The 22,148-nt window shown below is 41.2% G+C and overlaps 1 protein-coding gene across 1 annotated transcript in view; it reads left to right on the top strand.

Moving 5' to 3' along the window:
• The window catches only part of FIG4 (FIG4 phosphoinositide 5-phosphatase), a 139,355-nt gene that overhangs the window by 53,172 nt on the left and 64,035 nt on the right, over window positions 1-22,148 (top strand). Inside the window, exons 11-15 of the mRNA XM_060115196.1 lie at window positions 6,136-6,269; window positions 7,544-7,660; window positions 9,673-9,718; window positions 10,791-10,939; window positions 11,926-12,092. Coding sequence (XP_059971179.1) covers window positions 6,136-6,269; window positions 7,544-7,660; window positions 9,673-9,718; window positions 10,791-10,939; window positions 11,926-12,092 — 613 coding nt within the window. The remainder of the gene's footprint in view (window positions 1-6,135; window positions 6,270-7,543; window positions 7,661-9,672; window positions 9,719-10,790; window positions 10,940-11,925; window positions 12,093-22,148) is intronic.

The following is a 22,148-nucleotide window of genomic DNA, read 5'->3' as shown; positions in this document are numbered from 1 at the left end:
TGAGGACACAGGGAGGGGGAAGGGTAAGCTGGGACGAAGTGAGAGAGTGGCATGGACATATATACACTACCAAATGTAAAATCGATAGCTAGTGGGAAGCAGTCGCATGGCACAGGGAGATCAGCTCCATGCTTTGTGACCACCTAGAGGGGTGGGATAGGGAGCGTGAGAGGGAGACGACACAAGAGGGAGGAGATACGGGGATATATGTATACATATAGCTGATCACTTTGTTATAAAGCAGAAACTAACACACCATTGTAAAGCAATTATACTCCAATAAAGATGTTAAAAAAGTCACAAACCAATAATAAAATAATACTGAATTTTGTATTTTAAAAACAAACAAATCATAGCCGTCTCTGTTGCAATGAAATGAAATGGAAAAATCTCATTCTGTGGCCAGGAAAGCTCTGAGTGTATGAAAAGCAAGGGTTTTGTTATATTATGTTTGTGGCAGTTGGCCGACAAACTAGTACTATCTGAGATTATTCTAAGAAGTTGGTTAGGAAGTATAATTCAATTTAATTAAAAACCAAGGAATCCTATGTCCATTTAGTCCACCATTTGACAAGCAGTTTTGAAGGTTTCCTTTGTGCCAGGGCAATCATAGAAGCAGTGGCTGCCTTCCCAGGGCTACCAGTCTAACAGAGGAGATGGTGAAGTGATGCAGAGGTACCGACACTGGGTTACGATGCTATGAGAGCTTATAAGGGGAAAGAAGTCTTCCCTGAGGAAGCGATGAGTCAGCTCAGCCTGACCGAAGAGGCATTAACAAGGCCAAGAAGAAAGAGAACAGCAGGTACAAAGGCCCTGAGACAGGAAGGGATTTGGTGGATTTAAGGAAGAAAAGGCTTGTCTGGCTGGGTCCCAGAGGATGAGGGAGTTATGCCAGACATGCAGAGCCTTGTAGGGTGTGTTAATGAGTCTGGTCTTTATCCTGACTTTCCAAAACGATTGAAGGTTTTGTATGGCTGAGAGGATGGTGATCAGATTTCTGTTTTGAAAAGATTGTCCTGACCTCAATCTAGAGAATGAATGGATTGGTACAAGGCTAAAGTCTATGTTGGAAGACCACAGGCTGTTAGAATTTTCCAGAAAAGGGTAACTGGCCTAAACTCGGGTGGTGTGGTAGAGGTGGAGAGAAGTAGACACAGGCAGTAGACTCAGTGATGAGCTGGGTCTGAGATGAGGGAGAGGGAGATGTCAGGCTTGATTCCTAGGTTTCTGGCGAGTATCAGGTGGATGGATGGTGATGCCATTCACTGAGCCAGGGACCATGGACTCAATCTGTGAGGGAAGATGGTGAGTACGGTTTGGATGTGCTGAGGTTTGAGATGGATTGAGTCCTGTCAGAGGAGCTGGCAAGTGAGTGGCCGGTGTGTGAGATAGAAGCTCAGGAGAGAGGTCTGGGCTGAGATGTGATTTTGTGGCTCATGTGTGTCCCAGTGATATTTGAAGACGTGGGCATGGAGGTGATGCCCATTTAGAGGGTTCAGAGTGGGAAGAGGGAAGAGCCTCCAGTCTTGTCTTGAGGACCCCCCAGCTCTTAATGTCCAGTTAGAGCAGGCGGAGTCTGTAAAGGAGCCTGGGAAAGAACAGACAGAAAAGTAGGAGGAAAACCAGGTGAGCGCTGTGTTATGACAACTAAGAGAAAGCATGTTTCATGATGAAGGAAGTAAGCAACCAGCAGTGGCAAAGGCTGCTGACAGGTCAAGTCAGATGAAAACAGGAAATATGCTCCTTGGTGTTACCCACACTGAGAGCACTGACTGAAGTGGACTGAGCTGTACGAGGACTTCCCTTGTCCTGGGGAAATGAAGTACCTAAAGAAAAATGAAGAAGAGTTGGTGTTTTCATCAGTATGTTGTTGTTGTTGTTTTTTAAGAGAGCATAATGCTGTGTTTAAAAGCCTGTGGGAAGGATCCATTTGGGATCCTTGAGAGGTATAAAACACAGGAGAGAGAAAGGATGATCAGGGGCATCATGTGCTTCAGAAAGGAGGAAATCTGAAACATGGAGGGAGGAATTATTTTAATGGGAGGACAGAGAATAGTAAGGGTGTGTGCGTGTGTGTGTGTGTGTGTGTTGTGTATGCGTACATGCTCCTTCCTGATGACTTTAACTTCTCCTTGAGGTAAGAGGGAAGGTCACCTGCTCAGAGCAGAGGTTTGAGGGTGGTGGAAGTTTCACAGCCTTCATGTATGTGCGAGGGTGGATTGACCAGAGACCTCCAGGCAATGCTAAGGGCTAATTTCAGGTTGGTGATCAGGATTTCTTTCTTTCTTTCTTTCTTTTTTTAAATTAATTAATTTATTTTTGGCTGCGTTGGGTCTTCGTTGCGTCACATGGGCTTTCCCTAGTTGCAGTGAGTAGGGGCTACTCATCGTTGTGGTGCGTGGGCTTCTCATTGCGGTGGCTTCTCTTGTTGCGGAGCACGGGCTCCAGGTGCGTGGGCTTCAGTAGTTGCAGCACACGGGCTCAGTAGTTGTGGCGCGCAGGCTCAGCAGTTGTGGCTCGCAGGCTCTAGAGCGCAGGCTCAGCAGTTGTGGCACATGGACTTAATTGCTCTGTGGCATGTGGGATCTTCCAGGACCAGGGATCGAACCCGTGTCCCCTGCATTGGCAGGCAGATTCTTAACCACTGCACCACGAGGGAAGTTCCCCAAGATTTCTTAAATTCTGCTATTGCCTGACTTTTCCTGGCAGGGCTTGTGTATGGCTGTGAGCACAGAGGAAGTAGATAATTGGATTCGTTCAGTTCTGCCAGGCAGGCATGATGTAGAAAGACAGATAATAGGAGTTTTGGATGTTGGCGGAAGTCTGATTGAAGCAGACCATGAAACCTAAGCTGGAGGAGGGGGAGTAATGGAGAGGGTGATGGAGAAAGCAGTGCTGTCGGTGGACTGGGGTCCTGGTGAGGTGGGCTGTTTAAAACAAGCCATCTGAAAATAAAAGAGGTTCTGGATAAGAAATGTTGAAGGCAGAGGAGTTACCTGTGGTGATGACTTGATCTGAGATGTGAGGGTGGGAAGGATGGCTTAGCTAGAGTGGAGGAGGAGCAGGTACTGGGAGCTGCCCAGGCCGGGGGCACAGACCGAGATCCAGTTGCGGGGAGAGGACCCTAGAACTAAGTACGAGGGTTCAGAGGAGCAGGGCGTGTGTGTGCCTGCGAGCGTGTGGCTCGGGGGAGGGGAGTGGGGAGGAGGGGCTGGGGACAGTGAGGCAGGAAGCTTTATTTCTTCCTTTGTTGCTCTTTGCTTTATGAAATTATTGCATCCTATCAGGGATTGACTTTGTAAAATCATTCAGGTATTAAATACATCATTTTTTAGACTTTTGTTCACATCAGTTCAGAAATTTCATTTTCACGTCTTTCCCCCATCAACTCAGAGTAATATACGGCAATAGGTGGATGATCCACAACCTCAACCTGATATTGAACAATAGCTATAAGAGACATAATCAAAAAATTCAAAAAGGAAAACTCTAGTAATAACCCTCATGAACATTTTTCTAGTAAACTATAAGCAATAAGAGATTGTTAGTATAGAAATAAATTATTGCTGAAGCACTAAATTACAAGGTTATCGCTAGAACATAAACATCGACCTTAATTAGTGAATTTTCTTCATATTTTACAGAGTCCTTATAGTGTGGTTAAAAGCTATGGTTAAGTGGAAATTCAGTTTATGATATTTGAAATAATCTATTTCTCTATTAAATACGCAGGTTCAAAATATAATATCAGATACGTGTGGTTGTAAAGTGTTCCTGCCCAGCTTTCTCAAATGAACATTTATTTCTTAATATTTAAAGGGCAGTCAGTGGATTTTAAAATTGTCCTTGTTCGTTGTTTCATTGCCATAAAAATCCTGGCAATGACTAGAAAATTGTTTGGAGATTAAGTTGCTGTTTTGTAGAATAGAAAAAAATGTTCTGTTGTTTTTGTCATTAGTTATTTTATTCATAGGATAAAAGAAGATGTTTATTCAGTTCACTTAGAACTCATTAACTTGTCAGAGAATGTGTGTATGTGTGCGTGTGTGTGTGTAGCATGATATCAGCGAATATTCACTCTTTATTCTGCCTCCATATGAAGTGTCTAAAGTGGAATACTTTTCTTGATTTCTTTTCTCTTTTGCCCTGTGCTGTGCACTATCTCCTGCCCTCCCTCCACTCCACCATGTGGAGGTTTGAGACGCTGCTTGTCAGACATTTTGGAGCAAATCCTTATACTGTCAGTGCTGCTACTGGGGATCAACAGGAAGCCAACCAGGGATCTGATGTCATTGTACATCAGAGGACTTTAATCTGGGGTCCATGGACGGCCATTGGGGGGGTGTCTCTGAACCCTTTGAAACAACCACTTGCATATGTGAAGTTTTCATCTGGTTGTTAAAGGGGTCTGTGACCAAAGAAGGTCGATGAAACAATCCACTAGCTAATCCACTGTGGGCAGACAATGCATAAAGCAGATTCTTTACGTAGAGATGATTGAAAGTTGATGAAATAACCTTATCCCTCTGTCTCATTAAATGCCAGATTTGATATAAGAAATTCAAAAACTTTTTGTTTCTCTAGTTGGCTTAAAGTGCTTTTGAGAAAGTTACAGGTATACAATTTAATTTTCTCAGATGTAAAAATAAGCTAAATATTGGTTCATCCCAAACTGATTTAATGCTGTTCTTAATCAGTTCTTATCTAATTCCTCCATATATACAGCTGTGCAAAATAGACACCCTTTTTCTGTTTCTCAGTGATTATCTAATTAAATTCATGACAGTTGAAAAGTAATCACCATGGTTGAAAACAGTGTAGACCTATTTTGATGCCAGCAATAGTACCTCAGTGCTGTATCCATATTGCTGAATTAATTGTTTTTTGTTTGTTTCTATGTGAAGTCCTGATCAGGATAACAGTAAAGTTAATTTTTATTAATCCTTACCATGGGTCATATGCTCTGATAAGAAGCTATCATGTTTCATCTCATTTAAACCTCACATTAATCCTTTAAGTGAGATACTACTGTTACCCATTTTACAGACGAAGAAATGGAGGCCCAGGAAAGTTGAGAACCTTGTTCAAGGCCATGTGGCTGGTAAGAGGCAGAGCCAGCACTCCAACCACAAAGCTGGACACTATGCACCAGCTCCTCTTGAATGGGAGGCAGTATGATACCTAAGGAGCTACAGCAGACAAGGAGGTGGACAGCCAGGTTTAGTTCCATGAACGCCTCTCAGCCTCCGTTCATCCAGCCACAGTGTAAAAGGGGAAGACATGGCTGACTTGGCTACCTCATGGGGATTTTATGAGAGTCAAGTTTAAAAGCCTATGAACAGGACTTCCCTGGTGGCCCAGTGGTTAAGAATCCCCTTGCCAGTGCAGGAGACACAGGTTCAAGCCCTGGTCCGGGAAGATCCCACATGCCGTGCAGCAACTAAGCCCGCGTCACAATTACTGAGCCTTTGCTCTAGAGCCTGTGAGCCACAACTACTGAGCCCGTGTGCTGCAACTACTGAAGCCCACGCACCTAGAGCCCGTGCTCCACAACGAGAGAAGCCACCACAATGGGAAGCCCACGCACCTCAATGAAGAGTAGCCCCCGCTCGCCGCAACTAGAGAAAGCCTGCACACAGCAACGAAGACCCAACACAGCCAAAAAAAACAAAAAGCCTATGAAGCCTGCGAAAGCGTTCTCCACTCTGCCAGTTTGGGGATTAGCCATCTAGGCCCAGTTGATTTCTCTCTGGTCCTTAGCTGGCGGGTTGGAGGGTTGGAGGTTGGAGGTTCCTTTCTTCTGGTCCTTGGGAAGTTTTCCTTTGCCAAAGTGGAGTGTGCGGTGTGGAGTGTGTAGGACGGGCCTGTGTAGGGTGAGCTGGGCTTCTTGGGACTGTAGGAGGTTATGAGGAAGAAATCTGATCTCCTTGAGTCTTTAATGTTCATTATCTGTTGACTATAATTCAGTGATGCATTTATTTCTTTGCATTTATATTATTTTAATTTGAGTAGGTAGGTTTCATTTTTGTATATTTAGCACTTCAGCTTTTTGTCTTAGTGGCAAAGTTATGTTAAAAGTCTGTTCCTCTGATTTAAGGTAGTTAGAACACTGAAAATGTTTAATTTTGGGTAAAGGAACGAGAGAAGAGAAAGCATGAAAGAATTTTGAGTGAAGAACTCGTAGCTGCTGTGACCTACCTCAACCAGTTTTTGCCTCCCGAGCACACGATTATTTATATTCCTTGGGATATGGCCAAGTACACCAAAAGGTGAGCAGATGCTCATACGTCTGGTTATATTTTCCTCTTCTTGTGATGTAAAATAGCAGGAAGCTGATCTCTCTGGTAAAGTGAATGTTACTTTTTTCATTTCCTTTGTGAACCGGCTTGAGGGGCTGTTTAACTGCTGGTGTATAATTTGAGGGCTTAAATTAGTTGACCAAATTCTTTTTGCCCACCATTTTTACCATTTAGAAATTCTCTTTGAAGTATCTAGTGACCTCAGAACATCTTTACTCTGCTGCTTTTCCTTAAAGGCATTAGTTTCACTTTTTTCTATTTCATTCTTTCTCCCTGTTTAATCACTTTCTCAGACACCGCTTTCAGATTATCTCACGCATGGATGAACCAGCACTAACTCTTGACTGTTTATAGTAAATCCAAACCCCTTAGTGTAATGTTAAAGCCCCATCACCTGGTTGGTTCCAGAATGCATAACTTCTTCTTTATTCCCAGGGCTGTTCTGTTCCTGAAAAGCTAACCTTCATGTTCTGTCCCCAGTGCAGCAGCCAAGGTCCAGTTCTGGAACCTTTGTTCCTGTTGTTGTTTCCCCCTGCCCTCCGCTGGCTGCTTTCCCACCTCTCTGTCAAGATCTGATTCAAAACTCATCTCATCCAAGGAACTTGCATTCATTTACGAGGGGTCATACAAACATTAGGCTCATATTGAGGTCTCCGTTATTTTTAAATGTCACTGTATTGTTTTGCACTTGACTCGTACTTTTTTCTGAGTCATTTTATGTAGTTAGATACATGCATGTGTGCGCACACAGAAACATGCACACACACACACACACACACACACACACACACACACACTTTCCCATAGTATAAGCCTGGTTGCAGGTTGGTGCCATTAGTAGTAATTGATTTTCCAGTGTTTTCTTCCCCTTCCACTGCACTGTGCATTGTGCTCTCTTCACATTTCATGAATCCATATTTAACTGACTGTACTCTTGGGGAGTGAAAGGCTTTGGGAAAAGCTCTTGCAGGGGGATGTCATGCGCCCGAGTTTAAGGCTTGCCAATAGTTGCTGTCGAGTTACAGGCCCTTCATGTCTCCTTGCGCCAAATCTTGCTAGTTATTGAGTACACATTGCATTCTAGAAATTAATTCTTACAATGTTTCTATTGAGTACAAACCAGAGATTTAAAAAATTAAATCCCTGAGTGTCATTACTGTAGACTTTACTTTAGATGTGAGAATAAATATGTATTAAGACGTGGGCTCTTCTCACTTCTCTTCATTCTTCCTCCTTGCCCTCAGCAAGCTGTGTAATGTTCTGGATCGCCTGAACGTGATTGCAGAAAGTGTGGTGAAGAAAACAGGCTTCTTTGTAAACCGCCCTGATTCATACTGTAGCATTTTGCGGCCAGATGAAAAGTATGTATGGTGTTTTTTTTTTTTTTTTTTTTTTTTTTTGCGGTATGCGGGCCTCTCACTGTTGTGGCCTCCCCCGTTGCGGAGCACAGGCTCCGGACGCGCAGGCTCAGCGGCCATGGCTCACGGGCCCAGCCGCTCCGCGGCATATGGGATCCTCCCAGACCGGGGCACGAACCCGTATCCCCTGCATCGGCAGGCGGACTCTCAACCACTTGCGCCACCAGGGAGGCCCTGTATGGTGTTTTAAAACCTAAAAGAAATCAAGAATTTTGCTCTTACAGATAAAAAGTATTCTAAATATGAGCAGTTTGACTCCTTGGAAGATGGATGATTTTATTCCTTTGGGGAGACAAGACACGCAGCCCATGGGACTGTGGAATGAACATTCTTGATGGCATGCAGTTTCCTCTGAGGGTATATACCCTGAGATGGAAGCCATGGAATCTGTTGCTTCTTAGAATAAACATTACATAAAATATTTCTGTAAAGTAAAATTTTCTGTAATGAATTCTATTCTTCAGTATTAAATAGGAGCAGGAAAATTTTTCTAATAAACCAGTGTATACATTAGTATTTAAACTAACATTTTAATGAAAATGTATCATTGTATTATAGTTAGTTGTTCACAAGTCTTTCCTCATTACTACTTTGTGAGCTCCTTCAGATCAAGCAAATGTGCTTTATTTATCTTTTAAGGGACCAATATTATATATTTCCAGTATTTTATTTTCAGTTAGTAAAGTTAACTATAATGGTAAACACACACACACACACACACACACACACACACAGAGAAAGCAAAAACAAAAAACAACCAACTACTAATGTGTACGTCTTTGCAAGTAATCCTTTTGTTATAGTTTGAATTTCGGGGCACCTGTGACCGGGGTCCCCAAGACCACTCGCAGGCTCAGTGGTTCACTAGGAGAACTCAAAGGACCCAGCATATTGTTGTTCTCTTGGCTGTGATTTATTACTACCAAGCAAAACAAAGCAAAAGTAGCCAAGGGAAAAGGCACATGGGATGAAGTCCAGAGGAAATCAGGGTCATGCTTCCAGAGTCCTCTCCTGGTAGAGGCACACAGTGCTAATCCCCCCAGCGACTTGTGACGGTGTGTGTGTGAAATGTCGCCAGCCAGGGGAGATGATGAAAGACTTGGTGCCAGGGTATTTATTGGAGGTGGTCCTATAGGCAGCCTCTGCCTGGCAGCTTCCAAAATTTCAGACTCGCAGAAGGAAAGGATGTTCAGCAAACCATGGTGTTTCTACAGACGGCTTAGGCACATTGATCCACTCTTGTCTGTTCTGGGAATGGTGGGAACTGAAGTTCCAGACTCCGGCCAAGGGCCAGCCTTGTAAGCAGGCCTTTCTGAGGATAGCAGTCAGGCCTGCTGTGTTAATTTTTTTCTTCACTGCACCTTGTTTTAAATAATTAAAATATTTTAAATAATTAAAATGGTAATATCATTATATAGTACTTACATAATAACAACATTTCCCCAGGCATTCATTAGCACGTGGAGAAAGTATGTAGGAAAGAAAATAATAAGGAAGAGTGTAAAAACAACCGAAGGACTGTAACAAAGCTCCATGAAGAAAAGCTGGAGGAGGTGGGGCCTCCTAACGTTGAGGGGAGAAGAATCAGGCTTGGAAGATTTTATTATAATATTGCCCTGCAATTATTAGTCATGTCTGTAGAGACCAAACAGGAAATGGGCTTAAATTAAAGCACGAGAGATTTTGGTTGAACATGGGTGACAAAATGCTAAGAGTGTAGGGCTGGAGCAGGTTAAGATGCTCCTTTCCTGGTCTCCCTTTAGAGCATGGATAGCATTCCATCTCTGTGACTTGCATATTCACTTTCCTGAGAGAATGAAAGTAAACTGAATCAGCTGATTATTCAGGGGCATTCAGCCCTATTACTTTGATTCTTAATAAAGAGCTAGTACCAAATATGAATAGAGATTATGTTATTAAAATTTTTTAATTAAAGCATGTATTTTTAAACACAGGTGGAATGAACTAGGAGGATGTGTGATTTCCACTGGTCGCCTGCAGGTATAGATGACATTGTATTAATAATGAATAGAATCTGTATCCACAGTGTATGATGTTTTCTGAAAGCAATCATGGAGAGAGATACTTCTTACTGAATGCAAAATTATTAATCATTTGAAAATGAGTTTTTTTAAAAAAATATGTTTATTTATTTATTTTTGGCTGCCTTGGGTCTTCGTTGCTGAGCACTGGTTTTTTCTAGTGGCGGTGAGCAGGGGCTGTGCTTCATTGTGGTGCACGGGCTTCTCATTGTGGGGGCTTCCCTTGTTGTGGAGCACGGGCTCTAGGCGTGTGGGCTTCAGTAGCTGTGGCTTGCAGGCTCTAAGAGCGCAGGCTCAGTAATTGTTCTGCACGGGCTTAGTTGCTCCGCAGCATGTGAGATCTTCCTGGACCAGGGCTGGAAGCCGTGTTCCCTGCATTGGCAGGCAGATTCTTAACCACTGTGCCACCAGGGAAGTCCTGAGAATGAGGTTTAAAAGCCTTACTGCTAGTGTTTAACTCTTGCAAGGGATGTGTAGCTGAAATAATAATCGCCCACAGATTTTTTCTATATAGTATACATTTTGTTATTGGAAATAGAAACAGAAATGTGAAAAGAATAAATGAAAGAATATGAATGAAATATGAAATGAAATATGAAATGAATGAAATGTGAAAAGAATAAATGACTTTGGAAAATTAGTCAAATACAACAGTATATATATTAATTATGCTTTAAGAATGAAATGGCCTCACCCACTGAATATTTTAGTTTGTATAGTAAAGGAGATAGATCAGGGAAAAAAGCACATATTTTACTAATTGATACATGTGGAAAATGTTAGCTATTTTTATCTTGTTAAACTAAAGAAAATAATTCAGATATAGACTAGAGGGTGCAATGATGCTGTTGCGGCAGTATTAAGTGAACAGCAAATATAACCTTTTATAATGAAAAAAATGTTCTTCATTATTTGTTCAGGAATAATACCCTGCCTACAGCTATCTTCTACTGCTTAAAGAAATCTAAAGTAGGATGGAGGTAGTTTTGGTGACTGAATAATGAATGACAGTTCAAGGTGTTTCTCTTTAGACTGGTGTTCTTCGAACCAACTGTGTGGACTGTTTGGATCGCACCAACACAGCACAGTTTATGGTGGGGAAATGTGCTCTGGCTTATCAGCTGTATTCCTTGGGCTTAATTGACAAACCGAATCTACAGTTTGATACAGATGCAGTTAGGTAAGCTTTATTTTCTGCCTTTCGAATGCCTTTCATATTGACAGAAAGCAAACCTGATTAATAAGGACTTTTATGAACTTGTTTCTCCTTTCAGCTTCTTAAAAACTATGTTGTTAAAAGACATTATTCAAATTAATTTTGTAATATATATTTCTATTAAAGCCTTGTGTATTGTTACCATGGTTTTTATTTTCCTATTTGTGTTAATTATCAATAAACATTATGTACTTCAGATAAATCCAAACTGGTGGGTTTTTAAAAAAACAAATCCAGACTGCATTAGGAAAAAAAAGTAATAAGGCTTCATATATTTTGAATTAAACATATAAGACAGATAAAAGATTGATTCTTCAGTAAGGAATACTGTTTATTCGCTGTCCATTGGGTCCATGACATTGTGTGAAGTACCATTTCTTGAAAATGCAGTGATCACTGTTATAGGTCCTCTGAGATAGTCATAAAGGCTCTGTCAAAAAAAAGTGATGAGCTTACAAATGGCCAAGTCCTCAGATATCACTGCACTAAAAAGTCTTTAACGGGCACTTGAAGAAACATAAGTTTCAGATGTGTATTTCTAGGAAATAATATGGTTTATTTGTGACAAGAGTATGTCTTTTTTTCCCGAAGGCAATTCAGAGAGAACAGAAAATTCTGTCGTGGGAGGTAAATTGATTTGGCAGGCTGCAGAAAGTTAGGATTCTTTTGATAGAGTTAAAACCACCTTGGTCTGGCTTTGATGGGTTATGCTTTTGGTGCCCCTGCTTTTTTATTTTTTATAGCATTTTCTTTGACTTTGTTGCTTATTAGACCATTACTGTAAAATATATTTTGCATGTGCATATATCTTCAAGATGTTGAAGAGTCCACTTGAAAAGAAAGGCCTAGAGGAATTCATACAGTAAAATACTTGTTTCGAGTCCACGGCTAAGTGAATACGTGTGTAATACTTTGGGTGAAATTCTTTAGTGTTTGTGTGTTTTGCTCAGGTTATTTGAGGAACTCTATGAAGATCATGGGGATACCCTGTCCCTTCAGTATGGTGGTTCCCAACTTGTTCATCGTGTAAAAACCTACAGAAAGATAGCGCCGTGGACCCAGCACTCAAAAGACATCATGCAGACCCTGTCTAGATATTACAGCAATGCCTTTTCAGGTAATTCTGGAGTAATATGCATTTTTAAGACTTATCCTGATGTGCATTTTTTTCTTATACTTTTTTTTTAAGCTAACTGGATAAGTAAAGTCAAAATTAAATGTTTTAAAAGTTTAAATAAAACAGTCTGTCACTTAAGAGGTACTCAGTAAATATTTGTTCAGTAAATGAATGAATAAACTTTGTATTTTAAATAGGGCACTTTGGCCACCCACAATTAGAGCTTTTACGTACTTGAGAATATTTGATTCCTCGGCTTCTGCCTTGTTCTGAATTTCTGCTTGCAAGAAATAGATAAATTTGTTCAAGAATGTTGAGTAATTATTTTAAATAGAGTTCATCATTTTAACAATTGTCTAAGAATGTAAATATCACTGATTCTTTGGAATGTCAGCTAGAAATGAGTTGTAACATTAACACTAAATTTTACTCTTTTCTTATTTTATGACTTGGGAATACTAAAAGAAACAGGTGGTTAAAATGACACTTTTCCTGCCTCCATTCTGATGGGATTTCCAAAACAATAGATATCACAGACCAAAGTGATTGTGAGACAGATCCCAGGCACAGAATTATAAAGGAAGTGCTCAGGCTGATTCCATGAGTCTTGGACTCTTGAACCAGATCAAAGATAAAGATGTTTACAGAACGTAGAGAAGAGATTGGTAAACAGAGTCTTCGGAGTGCACTGTTGCCATGCAGTGACCGTCACCCACCCCTACTCCTTCACCTCCAGCCTAGAGAGAACTAGGACTCTGGACAAGCTTAATGTAGTGTTCTATTGTTGGAGGGACCCCATGGAGCTGTTGGCTTTGGACTGCTGTGTAGCAAAGCTGAAGCAGAGGGACGGGCTGAGGAGAGGGCTGCCATGTTGGGAATGGCCTACCCTCCCAGAATTGGTTAGGCCAAAGGATCCTTGAGTGTTTATAGGTGCTCAGAGGCAGGCCTCATGGGGGAGAGTGCTGGCATGGTGTTGGCCTAGGTCCTGGCCAGAGGGACCGTAGCAGCAGGAACCAGGAAGTGATCACTGGATTCCCAAGGAAGGAGTAGCAAGAAAATGCCTGATGTGAGAAGATACGTGTGCTCACACCAAGGGAACTGCAGGAGAGTCCCCAGTGTTGGGAACCTCAGAAGAGTGCCTGAAAATATCCATAAGAGTCAGCTTTCAACATTTCCTATGCCCAGAGAGAATGCAAAGGCTAAACTACTACTAACAGTTTGGTATACTATGGTGCAAGTGTATTAGTTTTCTATGCTATCTAACAAATTACTAAAAAGTTAGCAGCTTAAAACAACATGTATTCATTATCTCATGATTTCTCTGGGTCAGAATTCCAAGCACAGTTTAGCTGGGTTCTCTGCACAGGGTCTCACAAAGCTATAGTCAAGATGTCAGTCAGGCTGTGGTCTCAACTGGAGGCCTGATTCAGGAAGAATCCACTTCCCTGCTCATGTGTTTGTTGGTGGAATTCAATTCCTTGCAGTTCCACGTGGACTTGTTCCTTGTAGGACTCATAGCGACTTGCGTCTTCGTAGCTGGCATGGGGAAGATGGTCTCTAGAATGAGTCTGCTAGCAAGACAGAGTCTTGTATAACATAATGTAATCATTGGAGTGACATGCCATCACTTTGCCATATCTCGTTGCTCAGAAGCAAACCATTGGTCCCACCCACACACAAGCAAAATCTGTATCAGTTTCCTAAGGCTGTTGTAAAAAAATAATACAAACTAGATGACTTAAAACAATAGAAACTTATCTCACAGTTCGGGGGTAGAAGTTCAATATCAAGTTGTCAGCAGAGCCAAGTTCACTCTGAAACCCATAGGAGAATGCTTCTTCCTAGATTCTGATATTTTGCCAGCAGTCCTTGGTGTTCCTTGGCTTGCAACTGCAGCACTTCAATCTCTGCTTCCATTGTCACATGGCCTTCTTCCTTTGTATGTCTAGGTCTGTGTCACATTTCCCTCTTCCTGTAGGGACACCAGTCATACTGGGTTAGGGTCTACCCTAATTCAGTATAACAACATCTTTTTTTTAATCTTTTTTTTCCTGAAGGTGAGACTCTTTTTTTTTTACATCTTTATTGGAGTATAATTGCTTAACAATGGTGTGTTAGTTTCTGCTTTATAACAAAATAATCAGTTATACATATACATATGTTCCCATATCCCCTCCCTCTTGCGTCTCCCTCCCACCCTCCCTATCCCACCCCTCCAGACGGTCACAAAGCACCGAGCTGATCTCCTTGTGCTATGCGGCTGCTTCCCACTAGCTATCTACCTTACGTTTGGTAGTGTACATATGTCCATGCCTCTCTTTCACTTTGTCAGAGCTTACCCTTCCCCCTCCCCATATCCTCAAGTCCATTCTCAAGTAGGTCTGTGTCTTTATTCCTGTCTTACCCCTAGGTTCTTCATGACATTTTTTTCTCCTTAGATTCCATATATATGTGTTAGCATATGGTATTTGTCTTTCTCTTTCTGACTTACTTCACTCTGTATGACAGACTCTAGGTCTATCCACCTCATTGCAAATAGCTCAATTTCGTTTCTTTTTATGGCTGAGTAATATTCCATTGTATATATGTGCCACATCTTCTTTATCCATTAACCTGATGATGGACACCTAGGCTGTTTCCATCTCCAGGCTATTGTAAATAGGGCTGCTATGAACGTTTTGGTACATAACTCTTTTTGAATTATGGTTTTCTCAGGGTATATGCCCAGTAATGGGATTGCTGGGTTATATGGTAGTTCTATTTGTAGTTTTTTCACCTTTTTTTTTTTTTTTTTTTTTTCTGTATGCGGGCCTCTCACTGCTGTGGCCTCTCCCGTTGCGGAGCACAGGCTCCAGATACGCAGTCTCAGCGGCCATGGCTCACGGGCCCAGCCGCTCCGCGGCATGTGGGATCCTCCCAGACCGGGGCACGAACCCGCATCCCCTGCATCGGCAGGCAGACTCTCAACCACTGTGCCACCAGGGAAGCCCTATTTGTAGTTTTTTAAGGAACCTCCATACTGTTCTCCATAGTGGCTGTACCAATTCACATTCCCACCAGCAGTGCAAGAGTGTTCCCTTTTTTCCACACCCTCTCCAGCATTTATTGTTTCTAGATTTTTTGATGATGGCCATTCTGACTGGTGTGAGATGGTATCTCATTGTAGTTTTGATTTGCATTTCTTTAACGATTAAAGATGTTGAGCATTCTTTCATGTGTTTGTTGGCAGTCTGTATATCTTCTTTGGAGAAATGTCTATTTAGGTCTTCTGCCCATTTTTGGATTGGGTTGTTTGTTTTTTTGTTATTGAGCTGCATGAGCTGCTTATAAATTTTGGAGATTAATCCTTTGTCAGTTGCTTCATTTGCAAATATTTTCTCCCATTCTGAGGGTTGTCTTTTGGTCCTGTTTATGATTTCCTTTGCTGTGCAAAAGCTTTTGAGTTTCATTAGGTCCTATGTGTTTATTTTTGTGTTTATTTCCATTTCTCTAGGAGGTGGATCAAAAAGGATCTTGCTGTGATTTATGTCATAGAGTGTTCTGCCTATGTTTTCCTCTAAGAGTTTGATAGTTTCTGGCCTTACATTTAGGTCTTTAATCCATTTTGAGCTTATTTTTGTGTATGGTGTTAGGGAGTGATCTAATCTCATACTTTTACATGTAGCTGTCCAGTTTTCCCAGCACCACTTATTGAAGAGGCTGTCCTTTCTCCACTGTACATTCCTGCCTCCTTTATCAAAGATAAGGTGACCATATGTGCGTGGGTTTACCTCTGGGCTTTCTATCCTGTTCCATTTATCTGTATTTCTGTTTTTGTGCCAGTACCATACTGTCTTGATTACTGTAGCTTTGTAGTATAGTCTGAAGTCAGGGAACCTGATTCCTCCAGCTCCGTTTTTCGTTCTCAAGATTGCTTTGGCTATTCATGGTCTTTTGTGTTTCCATACAACTTGTGAAATTTTTTGTTCTAGTTCTGTGAAACATGCCAGTGGTAGTTTGATAGGGATTGCATTGAATCTGTTGATTGCTTTGGGTAGTATAGTCATTTTCACAATGTTGATTCTTCCAATCCAAGAACATGGTATATCTCTCCATCTATTTGTATCATCTTTAATTTCTTTCATCAGTGTCTTATAATTTTCTGTATACATGTCTTTTGTCTCCTTAGGAATGTTTATTCCTAGATATTTTATTCTTTTTGTTGCAGTGGTAAATGGAGTGTTTTCTTGATTTCACTTTCAGATTTTTCATCATTAGTATATAGGAATGCCAGAGATTTCTGTGCATTAATTTTGTATCCTGCTACTTTACCAAATTCATTGATTAGCTCTAGTAGTTTTCTGGTAGCATCTTTAGGATTCTCTATGTATAGTATCATGTCATCTGCAAACAGTGACAGCTTTACTTCTTGTTTTCTGATTTGGATTCCTTTTCTTTCCTTTTCTTCTCTGATTGCTGTGGCTAAAACTTCCAAAACTATGTTGAATAAGAGTGGTGAGAGTGAGCAACCTTGTCTTGTTCCTGATCTTAGTGGAAATGTTTTCAGTTTTTCACCATTGAGGACAGTGTTCGCTGTGGGTTTGTCATATATGGCCTTTAATATGTTGAGGAAAGTTCCCTCTATGCCTACTTTCTGCAGGGTTTTTATCATAAATGGGTGTTGAATTTTGTCGAAAGCTTTCTCTGCATCTATTGAGATGATCCTATGGTTTTTCTCCTTCAATTTGTTACTATGGTGTATCACATTGATTGATTTGCGTATATTGAAGAATCCTTGCATTCCTGGAATAAACCCCACTTGATCATGGTATATGATCCTTTTAATGTGCTGTTGGATTCTGTTTGCTAGTATTTTGTTGAGGATTTTTGCATCCTCGTTCATCAGTGATATTGGCCTGTAGTTTTCTTTCTTTGTGACATCCTTGTCTGGTTTTGGTATCAAGGTGATGGTGGCCTCATAGAATGAATTTGGGAGTGTTCCTCCCTCTGCTATATTTTGGAAGAGTTTGAGAAGGATAGGTGTTAGCTCTTCTCTAAATGTTTGATGGAATTAGCCTGTGAAGCCATCTGGTCCTGGGCTTTTGTTTGTTGCAAGATTTTTTATCACAGTTTCAATTTCAGTGCTTGTGATTGGTCTGTTCATATTTTCTATTTCTTCCTAGTTCAGTCTCAGGAGGTTGTGCATTTCTAAGAATTTGTCCATTTCTTCCAGGTTGTCCATTTTATTGGCATAGAGTTGCTTGTAGTAATCTCTCATGATCTTTTGTATTTCTGCAGTGTCAGTTGTTACTTCTCCTTTTTCATTTCTAATTCTATTGATTTGAGTCTTCTCCCTTTTTTTCTTGATGAGTCTGGCTAATGGTTTATCAATTTTGTTTATCTTCTCAAAGAACCAGCTTTTAGTTTTATTGATCTTTGCTATCATTTCCTTCATTTCTTTTTCATTTATTTCTGATCTGATTTTTATGATTTCTTTCCTTCTGCTAAATTTGGGGTGTTTTTGTTCTTCTTTCTCTAATTGCTTTAGGTGCAAGGTTAGGTTGTTTATTCGAGAGGTTTCCTGTTTCTTAAGGTGGGATTGTATTGCTATAAACTTCCCTCTTAGAACTGCTTTTGCTGCATCCCATAGGTTTTGGGTCATCATGTCTCCATTGTCATTTGTTTCTAGGTATTTTTTTATTTCCTCTTTGATTTCTTCAGTAATCACTTCGTTATTAAGTAGTGTATTGTTTAGCCTCCATGTGTTTGTATTTTTTACAGATCTTTTCCTGTAATTGATATCTAGTCTCATGGCATTGTGGTCGGAAAAGATACTTGATACAATTTCAGTTTTCTTAAATTTACCAAGACTTGATTTGTGACCCAAGATATGATCTATCCTGGAGAATGTTCCATGAGCACTTGAGAAAAATGTGTATTCTGTTGTTTTTGCATGGAATGTCCTATAAATATCAATTAAGTCCATCTTGTTTAATGTATCATTTAAAGCTTGTGTTTCCTTATTTATTTTCATTTTGTATGATCTGTCCATGGGTGAAAGTGGGGTGTTAAAGTCCCCTACTATGAGTGTGTTACTGTCGATTTCCCCTTTTATGGCTGTTAGTATTTGCCTTATGTATTGAGGTGCTCCGATGTTGGGTGCATAAATATTTACAGTTGTTATATCTTCTTCTTGGATCGATCCCTTGATCATTATGTAGTATCCTTCTTTGTCTCTTCTAGTAGTCTTTATTTTAAAGTCTATTTTGTCTGATGTGAGAATTGCTACTCCAGCTTTCTTTTGGTTTCCATTTGCATGGAATGTCTTTTTCCATCCCCTTACTTTCAGTCTGTATGTGTCTCTAGGTCTGAAGTGGGTCTCTGGTAGACAGCATATATATGGGTCTTGTTTTTGTATCCATTCAGCCAATCTGTGTCTTTTGGTGGGAACATTTAGTCCATTTACTTTTAAGGTAATTATCGATATGTATGTTCCTATTCCCATTTTCTTAATTGTTTTGGGTTCGTTATTGTAGGTCTTTTCCTTCTGTTGTGTTTCTTGCCTAGAGAAGTTCCCTTAGCATTTGTTGTAAAGCTGGTTTGGTGGTGCTGAACTCTCTCAGCTTTTGCTTGTCTGTAAACGTTTTAATTTCTCCATCAAATCTGAATGAGATCCTTGCTGGGTAGAGTAATCTTGGTTGCAGGTTTTTCTCCTTCATCACTTTAAATATGTCCTGCCAGTCCCTTCTGGCTTGCAGAGTTTCTGCTGAAATCAGCTGTTAACCTTATGGGGATTCCCTTGTGTGTTATTTGTTGTTTTTCCCTTGCTGCTTTTAATATGTTTTCTTTGTATTTACTTTTTGACAGTTTGATTAATATGTGTCTTGGCGTATTTCTCCTTGGATTTATCTTGTATGGGACTCTCTGTGCTTCCTGGAGTTGATTAACTATTTCCTTTCCCATATTAGGGAAGTTTTCAACTATAATCTCTTCAAATATTTTCTCAGTCCCTTTCTTTTTCTCTTCTTCTTCTGGGACCCCTATAATTCGAATGTTGGTGCGTTTAATGTTGTCCCAGAGGTCTCTGAGACTGTCCTCTGTTCTTTTCATTCTTTTTTCTTTATTCTGCTCTGCAGTAGTTATTTCCACTATTTTATCTTCTACGTCACTTATCCATTCTTCTGCCTCAGTTATTCTGCTATTGATCCCATCTAGAGTATTTTTAATTTCATTTATTGTATTTCTAATCGTTGCTTGATTCATCTTTAGTTCTAGGTCCTTGTTAACTGTTTCTTGCATTTTGTCTATTCTATTTCCAAGATTTTGGATCTGGGAAATAGAATCTTGGATCATCTTTACCATCATTATTCTGAATTCTTTTTCAGGTAGACTGCCTATTACCTCTTCATTTGTTAGGTCTGGTGGGTTTTTATCTTGCTCCTTCATCTGCTGTGTGTTTTTCTGTCTTCTCATTTTGCTTATCTTACTGTGTTTGGGGTCTCCTTTTTGCAGGCTGCAGGTTCATAGTTCCCGTTGTTCTTGGTGTCTGTCCCCAGTGGCTAAGGTTGGTTCAGTGGGTTGTGTAGGCTTCCTGGTGGAGGGGACTAGTGCCTGTGTTCTGGTGGATGAGGCTGGATCTTGTCTTTCTGGTGGGCAGGTCCACGTCTGGTGGTGTGTTTTGGGGTGTCTGTGGACTTTTTATGATTTTAGGCAGCCTCTCTGCTAATGGGTGGCGTTGTGTTCCTGTCTTGCTAGTTGTTTGGCATAGGGTGTCCAGCACTGTAGCTTGCTGGTCGTTGAGTGAAGCTGGGTCCTGGTGTTGAGATGGAGATCTCTGGAAGATTTTCGCCATTTGATATTATGTGGAGCTGGGAGGTCTCTTGTGGACCAGTGTCCTGAAGTTGGCTCTCCCACCTCAGAGGCACAGCACTGATTCCTGGCTGTAGCACCAAGAACCTTTCATCCACACGGCTCACACTCCTCAATTTGGGATGATTTGTTGTCTATTCATATATTCCACAGATGCAGGATCCATGAAGTTGATTGTGGAGCTTTACTCTACTGCTTCTGAGGCTGCTGGGAGAGATTTCCCTTTCTCTTCTTTGTTCTCACAGCTCTCAGGTCTCAGCTTTGGATTTGGCCCCACCTCTGCGTTTAGGTCGCCGGAGGGCGTCTGTTCTTCGCTCAGACAGGACAGGGTTAAAGGAGCAGCTGCTTCAGGGACCCTGGCTCACTCAGGCCGGGGGTGGGGGGAGGGAGTGGCACGGAGTGCTGGGCGAACCTGTGGCGGCAGAGGCCGGCGTGACATTGCACCAGCCCGAGGCGCGCCGTGCGCTCTCCCGGGGAAGCCATCCCTGGATGTAACATCATCTTGACTTGATTATGTCTGCAAAGACCCTATTTTCAAATAAGATTACATTAATGGGTTTTGGGGTTTAGGGCTTCAGTATATTTTTTTAGGGAGACAATTCACTACACAGCACAGATTATGACACTAAGGCATGAACAGCAGGAAGTGGGGAGCATGGGGTCACTTTGGAGTCCACCACATCAAGTAAGACCATCTCTACTTACACACTATGGAGGGGTCGGAAACTGGTTGGCAGCCTGGCGGGCGTAGGAAGGACGTGCAGGACAGACCTAGAGGTTCTGGGTGGTCTGGCCCCGCCTACCTTGCCATCCTGCCTTTCACGCCATTCCCATCCCCCATCACCGCTCTCCAGACACACGGACCTTCTCACTGTTTCCTGAGTAAGTTAGGCTTCTTCTGCCACAGGCTCTTGCTCTACCCATTGGAACACATGACTGCAGTCTTTTGAGCTTTAAAGCTCACTCTCCTTTCACTTCCTCAAGGAAGGTACTCAGTTTCTGTTCTTGTAACATTCTCTACCTTTGTAGCACTTGGCACAATTGCACTTAAATTGTTAACTGTGCTATTAGTCGTGTTGTGTGTCCCCCCAGCCCGTACTGTGACACCCAAGAGCTCCGTGAGCATCTCGTTTCATATGGTGTCCTTAATGCCTTGCTCATGGCACAAGAACTATTTATGGAATGAATTAATAAATTAATCCATTCCCTGTGTCCTCTCAACTTCCCCTTTTCCCTGAATTAAAAAATTGACAGGACTGTGTATGTCAACCTAATAACATGTAGCCTATCAGTAATGCTCTTAGGCTGCTCAGATCATGTCTTTCAAATTCACTGAGAATTACGCCCATTGAACAACTCCGGGTCAGCTCAATAATAACATAAACAAAAAAGCCACTATAGACCTTGAGAGTATTTAGATATTCCTCTGTATGCATGACTCGTGAGCTGGACTTACGAACTTTACAATCGAAGTATATTAATCCAAACAAAAACTAAGAGTTAGGAAAGTCAGATTTAGAAATTCAAGCCAGTGGCATAACTTTAAATTCTAGATTTCTAAAGCAAAAATGTTAAAGTATTCCCATCATCCTTTGTTATACCTACTGCAGTGGTTCTCAGTGAAGATATTAATATTTATTGATGTATTCCAATTGGCTATACCATGTATTGCAAATAATTATTATAAAAATAACACATGGTTTCACTTGTTTTTATAAATTAGGATGGTTTTAAGATGATCTCTCTAAAGGCATCTCACTGGCTATGCTTCATTGTTTTACTAGTTTCCTAGGGCTTCTGTAACAAAGTACAGCCACAAGCTGGGTGGCTTAAAACAACAGAAATTTATTGTTTCACAGTTCTGGAGGCTTGAAGTCAGAAATCAAGATGTCAGCAGGGCTGTGCTCCCTCTGAAGTCTTCAGGGGAAGATCCTTACTTGCTTCTTAGCTTCTGGTGGTTTGCTGCTGATCCTTGGCTTGCAGCACTTTAATTTCTATCTCTGGTGTCACATGACATTCTCCCCTCTGTTGTTTCTTCATGGCGTTCTCCTACCTGAGTGTGTGTGTATGTCTCTTCTTATAAGGACACCAGTCATACTGGATTACGGGCCCACCCCACTCCAGTGTGACTGTATCTTAATAGGATTATATCTGCAAAGACTTGATTTCCAAATAGGGTCATATTCACAGCTACTGGGGCTTAAGACC

This window comes from Mesoplodon densirostris, chromosome 12 (genome assembly GCF_025265405.1).
Source record: "Mesoplodon densirostris isolate mMesDen1 chromosome 12, mMesDen1 primary haplotype, whole genome shotgun sequence".
Taxonomy (NCBI): Eukaryota; Metazoa; Chordata; class Mammalia; order Artiodactyla; family Ziphiidae; genus Mesoplodon; species Mesoplodon densirostris.
The sequence above is the reverse complement of the archived record's forward strand: the minus strand, read 5'-3'. Positions and strand labels throughout refer to the sequence as shown.